Source organism: Gossypium raimondii, chromosome 13, assembly GCF_025698545.1.
Source record: "Gossypium raimondii isolate GPD5lz chromosome 13, ASM2569854v1, whole genome shotgun sequence".
Taxonomy (NCBI): domain Eukaryota; kingdom Viridiplantae; phylum Streptophyta; class Magnoliopsida; order Malvales; family Malvaceae; genus Gossypium; species Gossypium raimondii.
This window is the reverse complement of record NC_068577.1, coordinates 53,802,915-53,819,019: the sequence shown is the minus strand read 5'-3', so window position 1 is coordinate 53,819,019 and position 16,105 is coordinate 53,802,915. Positions and strand designations below refer to the sequence as shown.

At 32.8% G+C, this 16,105-nt stretch overlaps 1 protein-coding gene across 3 annotated transcripts; it reads right to left on the bottom strand.

Moving 5' to 3' along the window:
* Positions 1-1,498: 1,498 nt before the first annotated feature.
* LOC105774109 (deSI-like protein At4g17486) lies at positions 1,499-3,877 on the bottom strand. Of its 3 annotated transcripts, none has more exons than XM_012596463.2 (4): positions 3,833-3,877; positions 3,483-3,655; positions 2,739-3,026; positions 1,499-2,093 (listed from the first exon to the last, which is right to left on the bottom strand). In XM_012596463.2, the coding sequence occupies exons 2-4, from the start codon at positions 3,619-3,621 to the stop codon at positions 1,816-1,818; spliced, it is 705 nt and encodes a 234-aa protein (XP_012451917.1). In that variant the 5' UTR covers positions 3,622-3,655; positions 3,833-3,877; the 3' UTR covers positions 1,499-1,815. The 3 variants fall into 3 exon arrangements, with proteins under 3 accessions (XP_012451917.1, XP_012451916.1, XP_012451915.1); XM_012596462.2 differs by having other exon boundaries at positions 3,796-3,869; XM_012596461.2 differs by having other exon boundaries at positions 3,822-3,842.
* Between the last annotated feature and the right edge of the window lie 12,228 nt (positions 3,878-16,105).

The following is a 16,105-nucleotide window of genomic DNA, read 5'->3' as shown; positions in this document are numbered from 1 at the left end:
TCGGGATCACCGTCACTATCGACCTCTTCATCCCAATGATCGCCACCACCTTCTTCTTCGCAACCACATTCTTTTTCACCACCAACCATATCAACATCGGGTGTAATATTCAGGTCGATACCGATCCCACCCATAGTTGATTCACTATCAACGTATGATATTGGAGCCACCATCCGCGGTTCTTCAGCCCCGTCTTCTTCATCAGATGCATTTTGCTCTATACCGACTAACTCAGCCAATAAGTAAATCGGTGCATTCTTGTCGCTCCCATTCCCACAGTAGAGATCGACCATTGTCTCAACGTCTTAAATCGTCGCAAGTTCCATTTCACTAATTTGACCGGATTTGTCGGCCGGAAACTTGTAGAAAATTTTTACTATCCTTCTCCCACAACGTCTTAAAATTTTTGCATTAATCCTTGCCTTCATTTCATCAAACGAGACATTTCTATTAAATCTCATTGCTATTTGTTGCTGACATTCAAATACACATCCAACACTTGTTGTCAAGATGACTCCGTTGAAATAAACGCATACAAAAAACTTAGCATCCATCTTTAATATTTAATCTGCCAAAAAATAAACAAAATCTCGTAAAACATCTCGCACGAATAATAAATAACTTAAATAAAAAAATTAATGTTTCAATATTCAATTTTGTACATGAAAGCCATTTAACCACTAATCCTAATAACTAACACAATAATAATATTAATAATTTTATATACAAAATAATACTAACTAAAATTATTAATAACTAACTATAAAAATAATACTAGTTTTTACTAACAATAATACTAAGTAACATCTTATTAATAATAATAATAATAATAATAATAATAATAATACTATAAAATTTTTATTTTTTGTAATATTTTGATAATAAAACCCTAACTAAAACTATCAATTTGAGTTTTATTGATTTTAATCTTAATAACTAAACTAAAACAAAAAAAATACAAATTATACAAAACAATAACAATAACATAATCAATTAATTTTTTTAAAAATACCTTATTTTTCTCTTCTCTTTCTCTCTTTTTCTCTTTTTTTTCGCAGCACCTCTTTTTTTTTTTTTCTTTTTCTTCTGATTTTTATTGTTTCAGCTAGACAGAGTTCGTGTTTATAACACAAGTAGTGCCGCCAATCTGGTTGGTAGGACTGGTGCCGCCAACAGGGATCCCTCCACTGGTGCCGCCAACCTGCTTCCCTTGTTTGGTGCCACCAACCTGCTTCCCTCCACCCAGGGAGTTATCAAATCAGTTCAGTTTTTTTTTGTTTTTTTTATTTTTTTGATATATTTTGATAAATAAAAAAAATTATATATATTTTAGTAAATAAAAAAATTATAATATTTTGGTAATTTTTTATTTTTTATATTATTTTTATAAAAAACCCAAATATTGTATATATAAAAAAGTAATTTGATTTGGAGTTCAAACAAGTGGGACCATTGTGGAATCAAGCTAACAGTGACCAAAGGTCCCCACCGCACCAAGTAGTACAAGGTCAGACCATAATCATTCATTCACATTTAGAACGTTAGCCGAAACACTATTTAATGGGCCATATTCGTTACACTTTCAATAGTTTCTGCCTCTCCATTACCAAACATCCAACACTTCTCTAACACAACACGCTTTTGACACTTACATCATTTGGCAACCAGCACAGACCACGATGAGAACGACCAAAATAGATATTTCCCATCCACAGTTAGCCCATCAAACAACAGCAGCTCAAAACATGGGGGGAGAGGGGCAGTAAGACCTATCTGCATTTGTGAACCCTTAAAAATACCAACGGTCGGACTTTTTTAAACCTTCAAGCTCAAACTCGAGGTCGAAGATGTGTGAATCAAAGATGACTGTGATGATGATCGAAGACGTCGTTTTTGTCTACCGGTTGTTGTTGTTGTAGAGTCAGGAGGACAAGTCAATGAAGGGGGTAGAGGGGTAGTGGAAGAAGGTATATATCTATTCGAATGGCTTCTCAACTTCTTCTTCTCTACCTCTTGACCAATACTTTCGGATCTAACTTGGCGAACCTTCGTCTCGTTCAACCCTGCTGGGAGAACACAGTTGCAAAGGAAACCTATAGCATTCGCCACAGCCAACATCATCAATAGTTTATATAGAGCAATCAAAATTAGTGTTAATGAATTGCACCAATACTTGTTTCTCACTGAAAGAATGATACTGAAGATGAACCAAGGGGGTTGGCATCCAAGTTACCCTGAGTGAGTTCTCACCGAGATTACATATCCGGCATAAACATGGCCAGCTAATATACGTGTTGTTATTTTGTATTCAACAAATATTTTGGTATCAAGAGATTTGAACAAAAAATCGGAATAGTAGTACAATAAACCAGAGTATACATTCTGAAAACTGCAAAAGATTGAAGAAGTTTAAGCATGTAGGCGTGGTTTAGAGCATGGTGTTCATGCAACAGGCCGAGAGCATCACTCTACAAAGCTCCTACTATAGGAGTTTCTCAGTGGATATGCAAACAGTTACTTTACGTCTTATGATGAACGGTTTTAGTCATTTCCTAAATGCATGAAACTAACGTAATTAGGATAAAATGCAGAAGAAAGCAAACCCGAAATGCTGTATCACTTTCTCTTCTATTGCATACATCAATCTTCATAAAAACCAATCTATCACCTATGAACTAAGATTTTAAACGGAAGTAAGATAATGCCACAAGCAAGAGATGGTCGATTTGTTTTCTTACCCAATCTAGCAAGACGATTAACCCAACGCGGAATCGGCTTCCCTACCAACTGAATACACACATCATTGCAGAAATGGTTGCAGTTCTTGGTGATGAGATGGTACGAATTCCCCGAGTACTCTTTAGCAAGTTTCTCCATGAACGCGCGGACATCTTTCGGACCTAAATCTGTCCTTCCAATCAAAATAGATTTCCTAAATGTGAAACCAGGACATTGCTTTGGTTCCACTTCAAAAATTCCAGTCGTTGAATGCTCATGCGCTCCAAAACCATATTCAACCCCATGAACTGTATATAGCAAGAACCAACCATAGTCAAAACCCTACATCTACGAAAAATAAATTTTTACCAACTTCATGGATGCCATGTAAATGCTATAATATCCATCGAAGTTCATCTTTTCAAGGGACTTGAATTCTATTTAGCAGCCAACAGTCAGCTTAGTTAGTAACTTAGTATTACTAAACAGTAACACATTCAACAACAGCTTCCTTTTATATATAAATTTTTCAAAATTCTCCCTTAATTCACTGATTACAGAATTACAAAAGCAGCAAGTCAAACAATTTTCTCATCAACCAAACAGACAGGCCATTAAAATCCCGTTATACCAGTAATTAAAAGGAAAATCTAACGACAACCCATTCTTCCTTTCTCTTTTTTTTTCCCGTTAACTTTTTAGCAACACCAAAAAGAAAGAGAGGAAACTTTACCAAATTTAAAGAAGAAAAAAAGAAGCTTTACCTTGAACACCAGAATGATAGATCCCAAGGCCAAACCAATAAGCGTATCCATTAATCGCAGTCAAATCATATACATTCAAGTAAACCGGAACAGACCCGACTTTCTTTTTCCGGGGCATCAACACCATTCTACAAAGCATTTTTCCCCCTTCTTTTGAAATTACCCAGATCGCGCTATACAAAAAAGAAACGAGGGGTAAGCTTCCCGAGGATGGGTGTAAGAGAGAATTAAGAGAAATAATAAGGGTAAACTGGGAAATCTGATAAAAATATTCTTCCTTTTTCCGGTTAGAAAAGAAGGAAAATATATATACTTTAATAGAAAGGAAGAATCTTTAACTTTGGATGTACCGAGAGAGAGCCGAAAGGCGAGCGCACCGTCATCTTAAGTATTCTCCTCGGCGATTTTTTTTAAATAAATAATTAATTAATTAAAAGCTTTAAGTTTATATATATATATATATAAAATTTCCATTAGCTTAAAATTCAAGGAAAGTAACAGATGGGGCCCCGACAGTTTCCCGTAATTACTCCAACTGCCGCTTTTTACTTTTTTTTTTTTAATTCTGCTTTACAAAAGCCGTGCCGTGTCTGAATGTATGTGTTAAAAAATGTTAATGGGATTGTTGAACCGGGTTTGAACCGGATAGTATAAATTTATTATTGGTAAAAAATTATTATTGTATTTTTACGTGATTTTTGTTGTGTGATTAGCTAATAATAATAAAATAAATTATACCATGACAATAATTAATAATATTATCAATTTAAATTTATTACTTATATTATACAATATATAAAGTAATTAAATTGTATAAATTAAAGTAGAAAGATTAAATTATAAATTTTGAGGTTAAAATTATAGTTAAGTCTCGTATGTATTTTATTTTGTGTTTTTTTAAAGGTTTAAGATCTTTGATATAATATATGAGATAAGTTAATGGGATAAATTTTAAGAGGAAAATTGTTAACTTATAAAACTGAAATCATACACGGAGTTTAAATATTGTCACTCAATCCTCATTCTATGTCAAAAAACATATTAAAAATCGAGTCAATGATCAATGGTCAAATCAATTAAATTATCGATTTTTTATTTATCTTATTGATCCACCAAATCAACAATAATTAAATAAATTAAAAATCTTGGTTCAACCGTGTGTTTTGTCCTGATTTTAATTTCATTAACTAACGTCGATTTTTTTAGATTCAATTAGATATTACTTGTAACTATTTATTTTCCAATTCAACCAATTGATTCAGTTTAATTCTAACATCGTATTTATTTAATTCGACATTATTTAAGTCGTATTTTACATAGATTTTATAGTATAAATTTTGAAAATTTTATATATTATATAATATTTTAATTTTCCGAGGTGCAGTTGAAAAAGAAAATTCAAAATTCAAAAAGAAAACCATAGAACTTAGGAATGGAGTATTGAAGTTAACATCGTCATCTTTTCAGCACGCCTCCTTTTGTCTCCTTCATATGATATTGGCGACAGGTTTGCAACTTCTAAAACGTGTGGGATTCAAGGTTTTTTTAGATATTTTGCAAGCACCAAGGTTGTATTTTATATGTTTATGAGAAATTATTTTATGAATACCTTCCATCGTATTATTTATAGTCTATTTCTAATTATTTAATAATATTTCAGTAACTTTTTCATATGATTGATACAATTTTGGTAATTTTTTTACTCTGAACTTCGAATCTAGAACTTTAAACTTGAACATTGAACCCAGACTCTAAATTCGGAACCCTAAACCTTAATCCCAAAACTTTAAACTTGGGGTTCGTGATTTAGGATTTGGGTTTGAGATTCAAGGTTTGAGTTCGGGGTGTGAGGTTTAGGGTTCAAATTCAGAAGATTCGAGTTTGGGGTTTAGGGTTGAAGGTTTGGAATTTAGGGTTCGGATTCGAGATCAGGATTCAAGGTTTGAGTTTCGGGGTTGAGAGCAAAAAAAAGTACCAAAATTATATGTCAATGACATGAAAAGAAAATTGTTGAAAAGTCGTGGAAAAAAAACTATAGATGATGTGGTAAGAAAGGTCCATAAAATAATTTTTTCTTTTTATTACAATTATTTTAATCTTTATTTTTTAAAATATTTTCTTTGTTAATTCAAATTTTCATTTAATCCTTCAAGTTAATAATTAAATTAAATTTATCATTTAATGTTTGGGCTAATAATTGAATCAACAGGAGGGTGATATATTGTTTTTGGTAGAAATTGGAGCTATTTTAAGCTAAACCCAATCACAACACACTCTCTCTAATTTTGCAAAAGGAGTAGAATAAAAAAAGACTGCGTTAGGCTTGAGGCGGCACCACCTTCAGCCTAGTTAATTTAGCCATATATATAGTAGTCTTGCAACACATGCATCACAGTTTCCTTTGTATCCCCACATATACACAATTGGCATACTTTGATATTTTCGACCATAACTTGTCCAGTCTTTGCCAATTATCAGGAGTAACAAAATTGTATGCATCAAATGCCCCTTGCCAACCATCTCTTTATACATTAGTCCGGTCCATCGGAAGCATTCGAAGGTAGAGTTTCAGAGACCTGGTCAAGAACACTAGCGAGATTACTCCATTTCCAATTTCTCACTATCTATCCATCTATCCAAATAGTTGGTGACAAGGGTTTTAAACAAGCCAATCTCAAAAATCTAAAGTATCAATAAAAAATTTATTTGTCACTTCATCACCCAATGCACTCCTTCAAGCTATCCCATACATTCATTAAAGATCTCCATATAAATGAGTAGCTTGTCTTATCGATATTTGATGGGCATGCCTCCGAAACAATATACTTATTTTGTAGGACCTTTACCCAAAAGGCCTCAACTTTACAGATTGATTGGAAACCAATCTTCATTGTAAAAGCCTTGCCACTAGCATGGCAAATCTCTCCCCATTTTACTAACACCATTCAACCAACCCTACATGAAATTTCTTGCTGTTTTTTCAAATCTCCTTTTACACCCTAACAGGCAATAAAATTGATTGTTTAAAGTAGTTTAGAAGGGAGTGTTATTGTATTTGGCGAGTTCATATAATTATTGGAATCAACAAATGTCACTAAGTAGTTAAATGTTAGGGATTAGAGAAAGGAGTTAAGGTTTTTACGAAACTACACTCTAGCTCTTTTTAATTGTGGTGATATTGACAAGGCATGAGACATACATAGATGATTATATTAGCCGCTTGAATCAATCAACAATCGTTGCTGTGCATCTTTTCTTAAGTTGTATGTGTGATATACATGTTATAATAAATCCACTATGTACCTCACTATTTTTCAAATTTTGTCACATAGGTACTAAAACAGAAACCAAATAAAAGGAAAATGAATTGTAGGAATTAAATTCAATTGAATCCGTAACGTTAATATATAAAATTATCCAGTTTAAGTAATACAACAGAAAACAAAATATATCATTGATCATATGATGGTGCATTAAACCTCCACAAAAATATATCATTGCTACATCCTCTAGTATTATTGTTGTTTTGTCATATGAGAGATGAAATATATGGGCCTCAGGTCACCATCTTTAAATCAAAGTAGATATAAATGACGATATAAACATAACTTTCTTAATTCAGCTAGTGTGATAGAAACCGGCTTTCAAGAGAGTACTCTAATATTGTTGCATCCTAGACATCGTGTCCTCTTTCAAATCTTAATAAGCAAGCAATCACTATGATACGCTTTGAAACTATAATTCCGAGACACTTAGGCATGTTGGTTGGCTATAGTAGAAAGTTTTAATGTCTAGGTTTTAAAATTAAGTTTTTAATAGAGTTTTTAAATAGAACTCGACACTTACAAGTATCAAAATCAATTTAAATGTTATTCTTTTATCGTTATATTATTATTCTTTATATTTTAAATATTTCACGAAAAAACCTTAATACTCATAAATGTCAAAATGTTATAATAATCATTTTATAATAATTATTTTGATTCAAACTAGACATGATAAATTTGACAATCTTAACATCTTCGCTAAACTCTCCATTCATAAATATTGAAATATCTTTAAAAAATTATCGATGAAAAATAATATCGAAAATCATTATATTTAAGTAAAAAAAACAGCTGTTTTCCAGGAAATTGTTGGGAGAACGTGGTTAAATAGTGACAAAATCGTGAATGTGCAGTGGAGGACAGAGTGAGAAAAGATGTTAAGTAAGGAGTAATAGTAATGATTTGGGGTGCATGCAACTGGGATGGAGACAAACACAAACAAATAATTGTAGGTCCAATTATTATTATTATTAGGTTTAGGGTTTAGCATAGCAGAGGGAGTAGGGTGGGAAATCAAGCAATGTTTGCCTAGGAAATGAAACGCAAATTTAGGTCCTTTCCAATTTATCTATTTTCGGTGTTCTGCTACTGTCTGACTCACAAGCATGCATGCTTCTTCTTCTTGTTGTTGAATGATGGGGTCATTCACACTTACTACTTTAGCCCCCAACTCAAAGCACTGCCACTCCCTGCCATAACCTCTATCAATTATTAGTTTATTTGACAGTTTAAAACTTATAATATTTTAGATTTAAATTTTATTGTATAAATTTTTATTGATTTTATATATAAAAAACTTTTATAATAATATAATTTATTTTTGTAAATATTTTAAAAATAAATTATTTAGTTTAGAATTGTTTACCAAATTAATATAAAATAACAATTTTAATAAATTTAACACTAAATTGTCATTATTCATGGCAATTTGAGAATCTCGAGATAATTTTTAGCTTAAAATGGTCATTATTTGTGGCTATTTGTGATCCTAATATGTCACGAGCTTGACAAAATAGAGATTCTTTGTCACCTCAAAATCTCAAATGTGCCCCAATATGTACTTTAGCAAAATTCTCAATTTGGTACCTAAAGTTTTTAAATATCCAATATGGCCTACGTACTTGGTGTAGGGGAACCAAAACTTACTAGGATGAGTATTCAACTAGCTAACAAATCAATTAAGTATCATAGGGGCATTATTTAGGATATGCTTGTTAAAGTAGATAAATTTATATTCCCTGTTGACTTTGTGATACATGGATGAGGATGCTGAGGTACCTTTGATTTTAGGCCAACCTTTTTTAGTCACTGCTGGAGCTGTTATTGATATTGGTAATGATAAACTTGTGCTAAGGGTAGGTGATGAAGAGGTTACTCTTCAAACACATGATGTTATGCGAGCTTCTAATGAGCAAGATGATACTTGTTATTCTATTGATTCTATTGATCATGCAGTTCAACATTTTTTTACAGGAAATTGCTCACAAAGGCACGTCGAAACTGTGTCTTGCTCAAGGTGAAAGATTTCAGAAGACAGGTGAAAAGAGAATGTTGCAACTAGATAAATGGCGAGCAAATGCTTATGAAAACTCAAGAATGTACAAGGAAGAAACGAAGCGACACCATGATGCTTATTTAAAGAAGACAAAGCAATTCATAGCTAGAGATAGAGTGCTGCTATACAATTCAGGACTACAAATGTTCCATGGAAAGCTTAAGTCAAGATGGTCAGGACCATTTTTGGTAAAATACGTGTTTCTGTAATGGCCCAAATTTGCCCGGCCCAATACAGATATTAAAACCCAAATAAAAAATATATATAATTAAAGTCCAAATGTCCAGTTATACAAACCCAATTACAATGGCCCAAATACCTCGGCCCAATTACATTGAAGCCCAAAACAAAAAGAATCACAAACAGAAACCCTAGGGTTTCTGAGATCTTCAGCCGCCTCCTTCTCCCCACGCCTCCACGCGCTGCGCCGTGCCACGTCATCGTACGACCATTCCTACAACAAACAAAAGACGAACAAAGCAGCAGAGTCAGATCCTCGCGCGTGCTGCGCCTCCGCGCTAGGTCCACGTGCGCCTTCTCCAGGCTGGCCACGTCCCTGACACCGTACGGCCGTACCTGCAGCAAACGTAAACGAAAAACGCAGCAAAGAAAAGGAGAAAATTGTATTCTTTTTTATTTTATTTTTGTTTTAGATTTTCGGCCTATAAAACAAAAGGCAAAAAGGCCTTTGTAAGTGGGGGGTGGATACAAAAAAACACATGCATATTGTATACAAAAAAATATTCAGAGAAATCGAAAGAAAAAAGTTCGAAAGGTGATCGAAAGTTTCCTTTGCATCTAGTTTTCTTTTCCTTTTTTTTTTCTTTCAGTTCTTTGTTCCTATGAGTATTTGGTTCTTTATTTGAGTAGAAAAGGAATAAAAGAAAGAGATTTAGGGAGTGTAAACATACCTGGTAGCCGAGTTCCTGCTCTCTTCGCAGTCATCGGAGTTGAAGCGAGGTTCGAGGGCTCCTGGACGACGAGTCGATAGAACGGCGCAGAGATCGGTTGTTTCTCTTTAGGTTTTTTTTAAGAATGAAATGGGGGCTAATGCTTTAGGGTTTGGTCTAAAAGCAGTGAAAGAAACGTCACCGTTTGATACCAATCTGATGGTTTCAAAACGGTGTCGTATGACGCTAGCATCCGCGTGGTGACCCGACCCGAGGGAAGGATCCGCGCATTTTGTTTGACGGTCTATTTACTCGCACAATCCCTCCACTTGTCAAGCGCACTTCAATCCAATCCTTTTATCTCTTTTTAAATTTAATCTCTCATTTTATTTTTGTTTCATTTTAATCCACATTAAAGCGCTGCATTTTGGGCAAGCGATTATTTCCTTTTTTGGTCCCTAATATTACGCGCGTGTTTTAATACAACCTTTGGACATTTCGAATTGCTTTTTTTTCCTTTAAATTTGGTTTTACTTTCGATTTAGTCCCCTTTTTGCCTTTTTTATTATTAAATTATTTTATTATCCTGGTTATCATCATTATTAGTAGTATTATTATTTATATTCGTTTATATATTTATCTACATATTTTTATGTATATACATTGTTATATAACATTATTCTAGGTGTTAACATTTATATACGATATTATTTTATACATATATACAATCTATATTAAACCATTTTGATTATATACATGTATATAACATATTATTGATTTTATATTATATCTTTTATTTATTTATACATACATATTTTTTTAAAAGAAAAAACAAAAATCTACTTTAATATATTTTGCTTATTTCAACTTTTGTATATTATTATGTATATATTGTCATTTATATTATTATTAAAATTTTCCTTCCACATGTATTATTTTTTTTGTATATTTGAATGATTGATTTAATGTTGATTTTTTATAATGTATTTTGAATGATTTAATGTTGATTTTTTTATAATGTATTTTGAATGTTAATATATGTATATGATTTAATGTATTTACTACAGCAGAACAGGTTTTTAGCGGCGTTTTTTTAGGCCCTTAGCGGCGCTTTTTAACGCCACTAAAGCCATTTGCGGCGCTTGAAGAAGCGCCACAAAAAATGCCGCTAACGACAACGTCGCTAACTTTTGCGGCGCTTACAGAAAAGAACGCCGCTAAAGATCATGTTCTTTAGCGGCACTTATGAAAAAACACCGCTAAAGATCATGTTCTTTAGCGACGCTTAGGAAAAAACGCCGCTAAAGATCATGTTCTTTAGCGGCGCTTTGGAAGAAAACGCCGCTAAAAGTAATGTTCTATAGCGGCGCTTGTTCAAAAACGCCGCTAACAGTAGTGTTCTTTAGCAGCGCTTATTTCACAAACAACACTATTTGATATGACTTTTAGCGGCGCTTTTTTAAAAAACGCCACTAATTTTGGGATTTTTTTAAAATAAAATTTTCTATTTTTTTCAGCCCTCCTGCAACAACAAATCAAAAGCAACCAAATCTAACCTAACCAAAAACAATAAATTTATATAATATTTCAAATTAAATGGCTAAAATAATATTAATTGATATAAATAAAAGTGAATTCATACTTTTTTTTTACAAAAACGTTAAAAGTTAAAATAATAAAAAGATTTCTGCAATATACATTATGACGGCGGAAGTTGCGACTGCTGAAACATCTTCATCATAATCTGAAGCTGCTATTGAAGTTCGTCGTACTTTTTGCTCTCTCTGCTTCTCGATGCCGAATCTTTTGAAGTCGTGGTGTAGTTCTTCATATTTCTTTTGAACCTCTCGCTTCTATCGCCGCTTCTCTCATTCTGCCTCTCGCTTCTCTCGCTGTAGCCTCTGCTTCCCTCACTGCCGCCTCTGCTTTAAGTTGTTGCTAAAGTTCTTCATATTTCCTTTGAACCTCAAATGTGGTCGCTTGCATCTGAGCCATCTGGTCTTTTAACCTCTGAACTTCAGCTTGAGATTGACTCCCCAAAGCCATATATTGGTGCGAGCTGGATCCAAAATATTGGGTTGGGCTGATAAAAGTTCCTTGAAATCGAACTCGACCATACTTTTCATGACCCAAAACTTCAGTAATAATTCGGTTATCAATGTCTTCAAGATGAACAGAACTATCACTAGAAGCAATCGCTTCGTACTCCGTCTTTTTTTCCTTTAGTTTTTCCTAATAAATAAATCACATAGTTAGGAACGCAATATATATTAAAAAAAACAAATGCAATATAACAATAGTCGCATTACAAGCAATGAATTAAACCATTAACAAGTCAAATCGTATTAAGTAAACGTACCATAATTTCACCAGCTTCAGGAGTCATAGCAGATCCATCTTTCTTCTTATGTGTAATTTCAAAAAGTTGAAGGCGTCCAACTTTTTGACCGGACGACCGTTCCTACAATATAGTAGTAAAAATATTATTTAATAGAAAGTTATACATATTTGAGAATATTAAAAAATTAAAAATACCTCTGTCTCAGCTACACATGCAAAACTTCTCGATCTTACTGTGTGAGTGAATTTTTGTTGTCACTTACCGCTTTTTCCAACTCGTTCACGATCCTCGTTATAAAATTTTAGTATGTAAATAGTAAATACTATAAACCAAAATAATTACAATAGTTTGGAAGTACGTCGTACCTCGCCTTTTTGAGAATGCCAAAATCTAACCGCATCTTCCCATTGGTACCTCAACATACCCGGCGGGACATTTTGTAATTTCTCATCGAGGGTTGTTTTTGTCTTATAATAATTTTTCTTCAAAGTACTTTTATTTTCTCTCTATATTTTTCCCAATGCCTTCTTTACATAAGCATTCGGGACCTCTAAAGCAAACCTCGCCTACAAAAAACACAAGTTAATAAAGTAAATATAAATGAAACTATTTCCCAAGCATTACAGATGACATTAACATTTTGTTACCTTAATATTATCGAGGGCTTGGTTTTTGTTGCTATCAGGCATTTAACGCCATGACTCGTAGTTGATAGGCAACATATTCGCATTTCGTGCTAAAATGCTCATGTATCCTGCTAAAAGTCGAGCTTCTGATCCAACAGGCTAACCAAAACTGTTTCTGCATACCTTGACACGCTCGATTGGATCTAACTCGTATATCTCTCTAAGTAGCGTACGTCTTCGACCTCTGCGTGTCCCACCATTTTCAGCTACAAATGGTATATTATAATATAAGAATTTGAAAAATAAATCAATTATAAGTCAACACGCATGTAATTAATGTAAGTTACTTTGAACTTCCGTAGGATCCTCAGGTGTAATCGGAACATTCGAAGATCCAATTGCTGTCTGTTGTTCAGTACTATTTGTGCCTGTCGAGTTTGGATCATTTTGAACAATGCTTTCCCTTATAATTTTTCTTCTAGGCATTTTATCTGCAATACACATAAAATGTAATTAAACTTAATAACTAATTACAACAATAACAACACATATAAAATAGTTGAAATATATAATAAGACCAAGATTTAATACTAATTTAAGTTACATTTAATTAAACAATCGTAAAATCTTACTACATCATTATTCGTAAATATCTTCATTCGTATCCTGACGAACCCATTGAAATTGTGCACTAGTACCAGGGATATTATCGTTTAAGTTTTGTTCTGGAAATGGCAAAGTTTCGATCCGTCGTCGATGTTATCTCTACTTCCACCGCCCATGTCAAACAAGTCTCTAGGGATGTTACGGTACAACGTACCAACCCTCATCGCTTGGATCTTTTGAGTAAAAACTTGTTTGACTTGACTTGAGAATACATACTGGCTCATCTATCGCTTGTTGTCCTGTGAATCAATTGGTCAAAGTTCACCATTGTAAAACCAAATTGATCTTGCTTGATTCCACGAAATGTATTAACATCACCCAATCACCTCGAAATAAGACAACTTTCCATTTGCCGTAGTAATCCAACTCAATTATGTCGAGAAGATGTCCAAATATTCCACATTTCCTCGACAGATTATTGTCCCTAGCACTAGCATAACTTGTAATTGCGAATTAACAACTATTCCACAATTTTGCGTTCTCCTCAACCTCTCGCGATATTTTGTATGAAATCTGAATCCGTTGATGAGGAACGCACTATATGTAAGTTATGTAAGTTATTTAATTTATGTAAGTTATGTAAGTTATTTAATTTATGTAATTTATGTAAGTTATGTAAGTTATATACTAAATTTTGTAAGTTATCTAAAATTAAACTTAAAAATAAATTAAAAGTTTGAATTTTTTTCCATGATTCAAATTAAATAAAAGAAAACAAAACAAACTAAATTTCGTGATTAAAATAGCAACTAAAGGAAAAAAATTGTTTTGGAGGAAAACATATAAATATTTGCAAACTATACGTGCTTTTAACCAAATGTTTATATTATTTAGACATAAATAACCTTCATTTTCGAAATAATTTACTTGCTATATGGAATAATATGTATACAACAATTAACCATATTTGATATCAATGAAAGTGAAATGTGAAAAGAAAGTGGATTAATTTGTTATTGAATGTAACGTATAGTTCAAATTTGAATAATTTTAAAATAAAAATTTTAATCCAATTCCCAAGACAATTTATTAAATTGCTTCTATTTTGCTGAACATATATAGCAATCGTTGATGGATGATAACAAAAAACATAAGTCAGAAAAGTACATGGCAATTGTAAAATAAGTAAAATGAAACATAAGCTAAAGGAAAACAACCAAAACCAATTACATGTATACAAAACCAGAGCCCCAAAAGAAACATTTTTCAAAAATCATCTTGCTATTTCCATGTAATATTCACAAAAAGTCAGACCTTTTTAGTTTATAGATTTACTGACCACTATATTACAGTTTTAATATTCTAAAAATACAAGAACTAAACTTGATCAAATACAAGAACTAAATATGTGCAGTGACTAATAATGTAACTTATGCACAGTATAAAGAAGTTACTTCAACAACAAATGTTATCATTAATCTAGACAATAAAAGCAAAAGAATCAAAAAAAAAGATTGAATCTCAAAGTTCAGCCTAATAAAGAGGCTCAAAGAAGATTTATACCAAAAATATTACTTTGCTCAGAATGTAATTTGAACTTACAAATATTACTTTGCTCAGAATGTAATTTGAACTTACAAATTTTGAACAGTGCTGTAATGTTCCGTTCCTTGCCACTATTGGATTTTTGTAATAGTATGTATAGTAGCCCTGCCATAGCAAACATTAATAGATGTGAATCAATAGGTTTTGAGAATGAATCTCAACATCAATAACCTACCCCTCATCTTGAGCTATTTTCGACAGAAAAGAAATAAATGATTAAACAAGGTAGTAACGTACTAAGTTTACAGAGAAGAATTCTTCTCTTAAAACCATTTTCACTGTCTGATCGAAATGGTTAAGGTTATGCAAAATTATTACCTAAAAATGTTCTTACTTTCTTAACCCTAATTTGAATTTACCGTATTAATACCTAAAAATGTTCTTACTTTCTTAACCCTAATTTGAATTTTCTTATTTCAATGGCTACTTGTCACTTCAGTGGCTATTTCTCAACTAAATACGACGACCCTCATCAGTCGGTTGGGTAGAATAAAAACTGAAATTTATGTTTAAAAATTAAACTCTACGAAAAAAAAGAATTATGTGAAAACTGAAATATCTGAAAACTACTGCATTACACGAATAAATATAGATGAAAATGCTGAAATATGTGAAAAATGAAAACCCTTGAACTACTGTCAAGAGAGAACAAACCTCTAAGTCGGCGATTTCAAGGTCCGATTTCGAAACTCGTTGAAATTGATTTTCGGGTGAACTTAGGGATTTCAGGGGGAATTCTCTAAAAATCTTAAAGTTTGGGGAACTAATTAGGGCTGCTGGGGAAATGAATGTCGAAAGTCTGCTGGGGAAGAAGGGGGAAATAAAAATCAGAGTAAGAGGAAAACGGAGGGGAGCAAAACGACGACGTTTTGCTAAATCAAATAAACCCTTGTGGCGTTTAACTAGACGCGCCGCTAAATCCATGGCAATTGCGGCGTTTAAAAACAAACTCCACTAAAAACCCACAAAAACGGTAACGTTTGCATTAATACAACACAAGGAATTGCAGCGTTTTTGACATTACGTCTCTAAATCCTGCACATTTACGATGTTTCACCAAAAACACCACTAAAGAAGCTATCAACACGGCGCCGTTTTGCTGAAAACAGATTCAGGGTAAGGGCAAAACAGAGGACAAAAAAATGACGATGTTTTAGTAATAGAAATAAACTA

Coding starts and splice junctions, on each gene's coding strand:
- LOC105774109 (XM_012596463.2), bottom strand. CDS start 3,621: ATGCTTTGTAGAATGGTGTTGATGCCCCGGAAAAAGAAAGTCGGGTCT. Junction 3,027..3,482: donor CTATCATTCTGGTGTTCAAG/GTAAAGCTTCTT, acceptor TGCTATATACAG/TTCATGGGGTTGAATATGGT. Junction 2,094..2,738: donor TAATCGTCTTGCTAGATTGG/GTAAGAAAACAA, acceptor CGAATGCTATAG/GTTTCCTTTGCAACTGTGTT.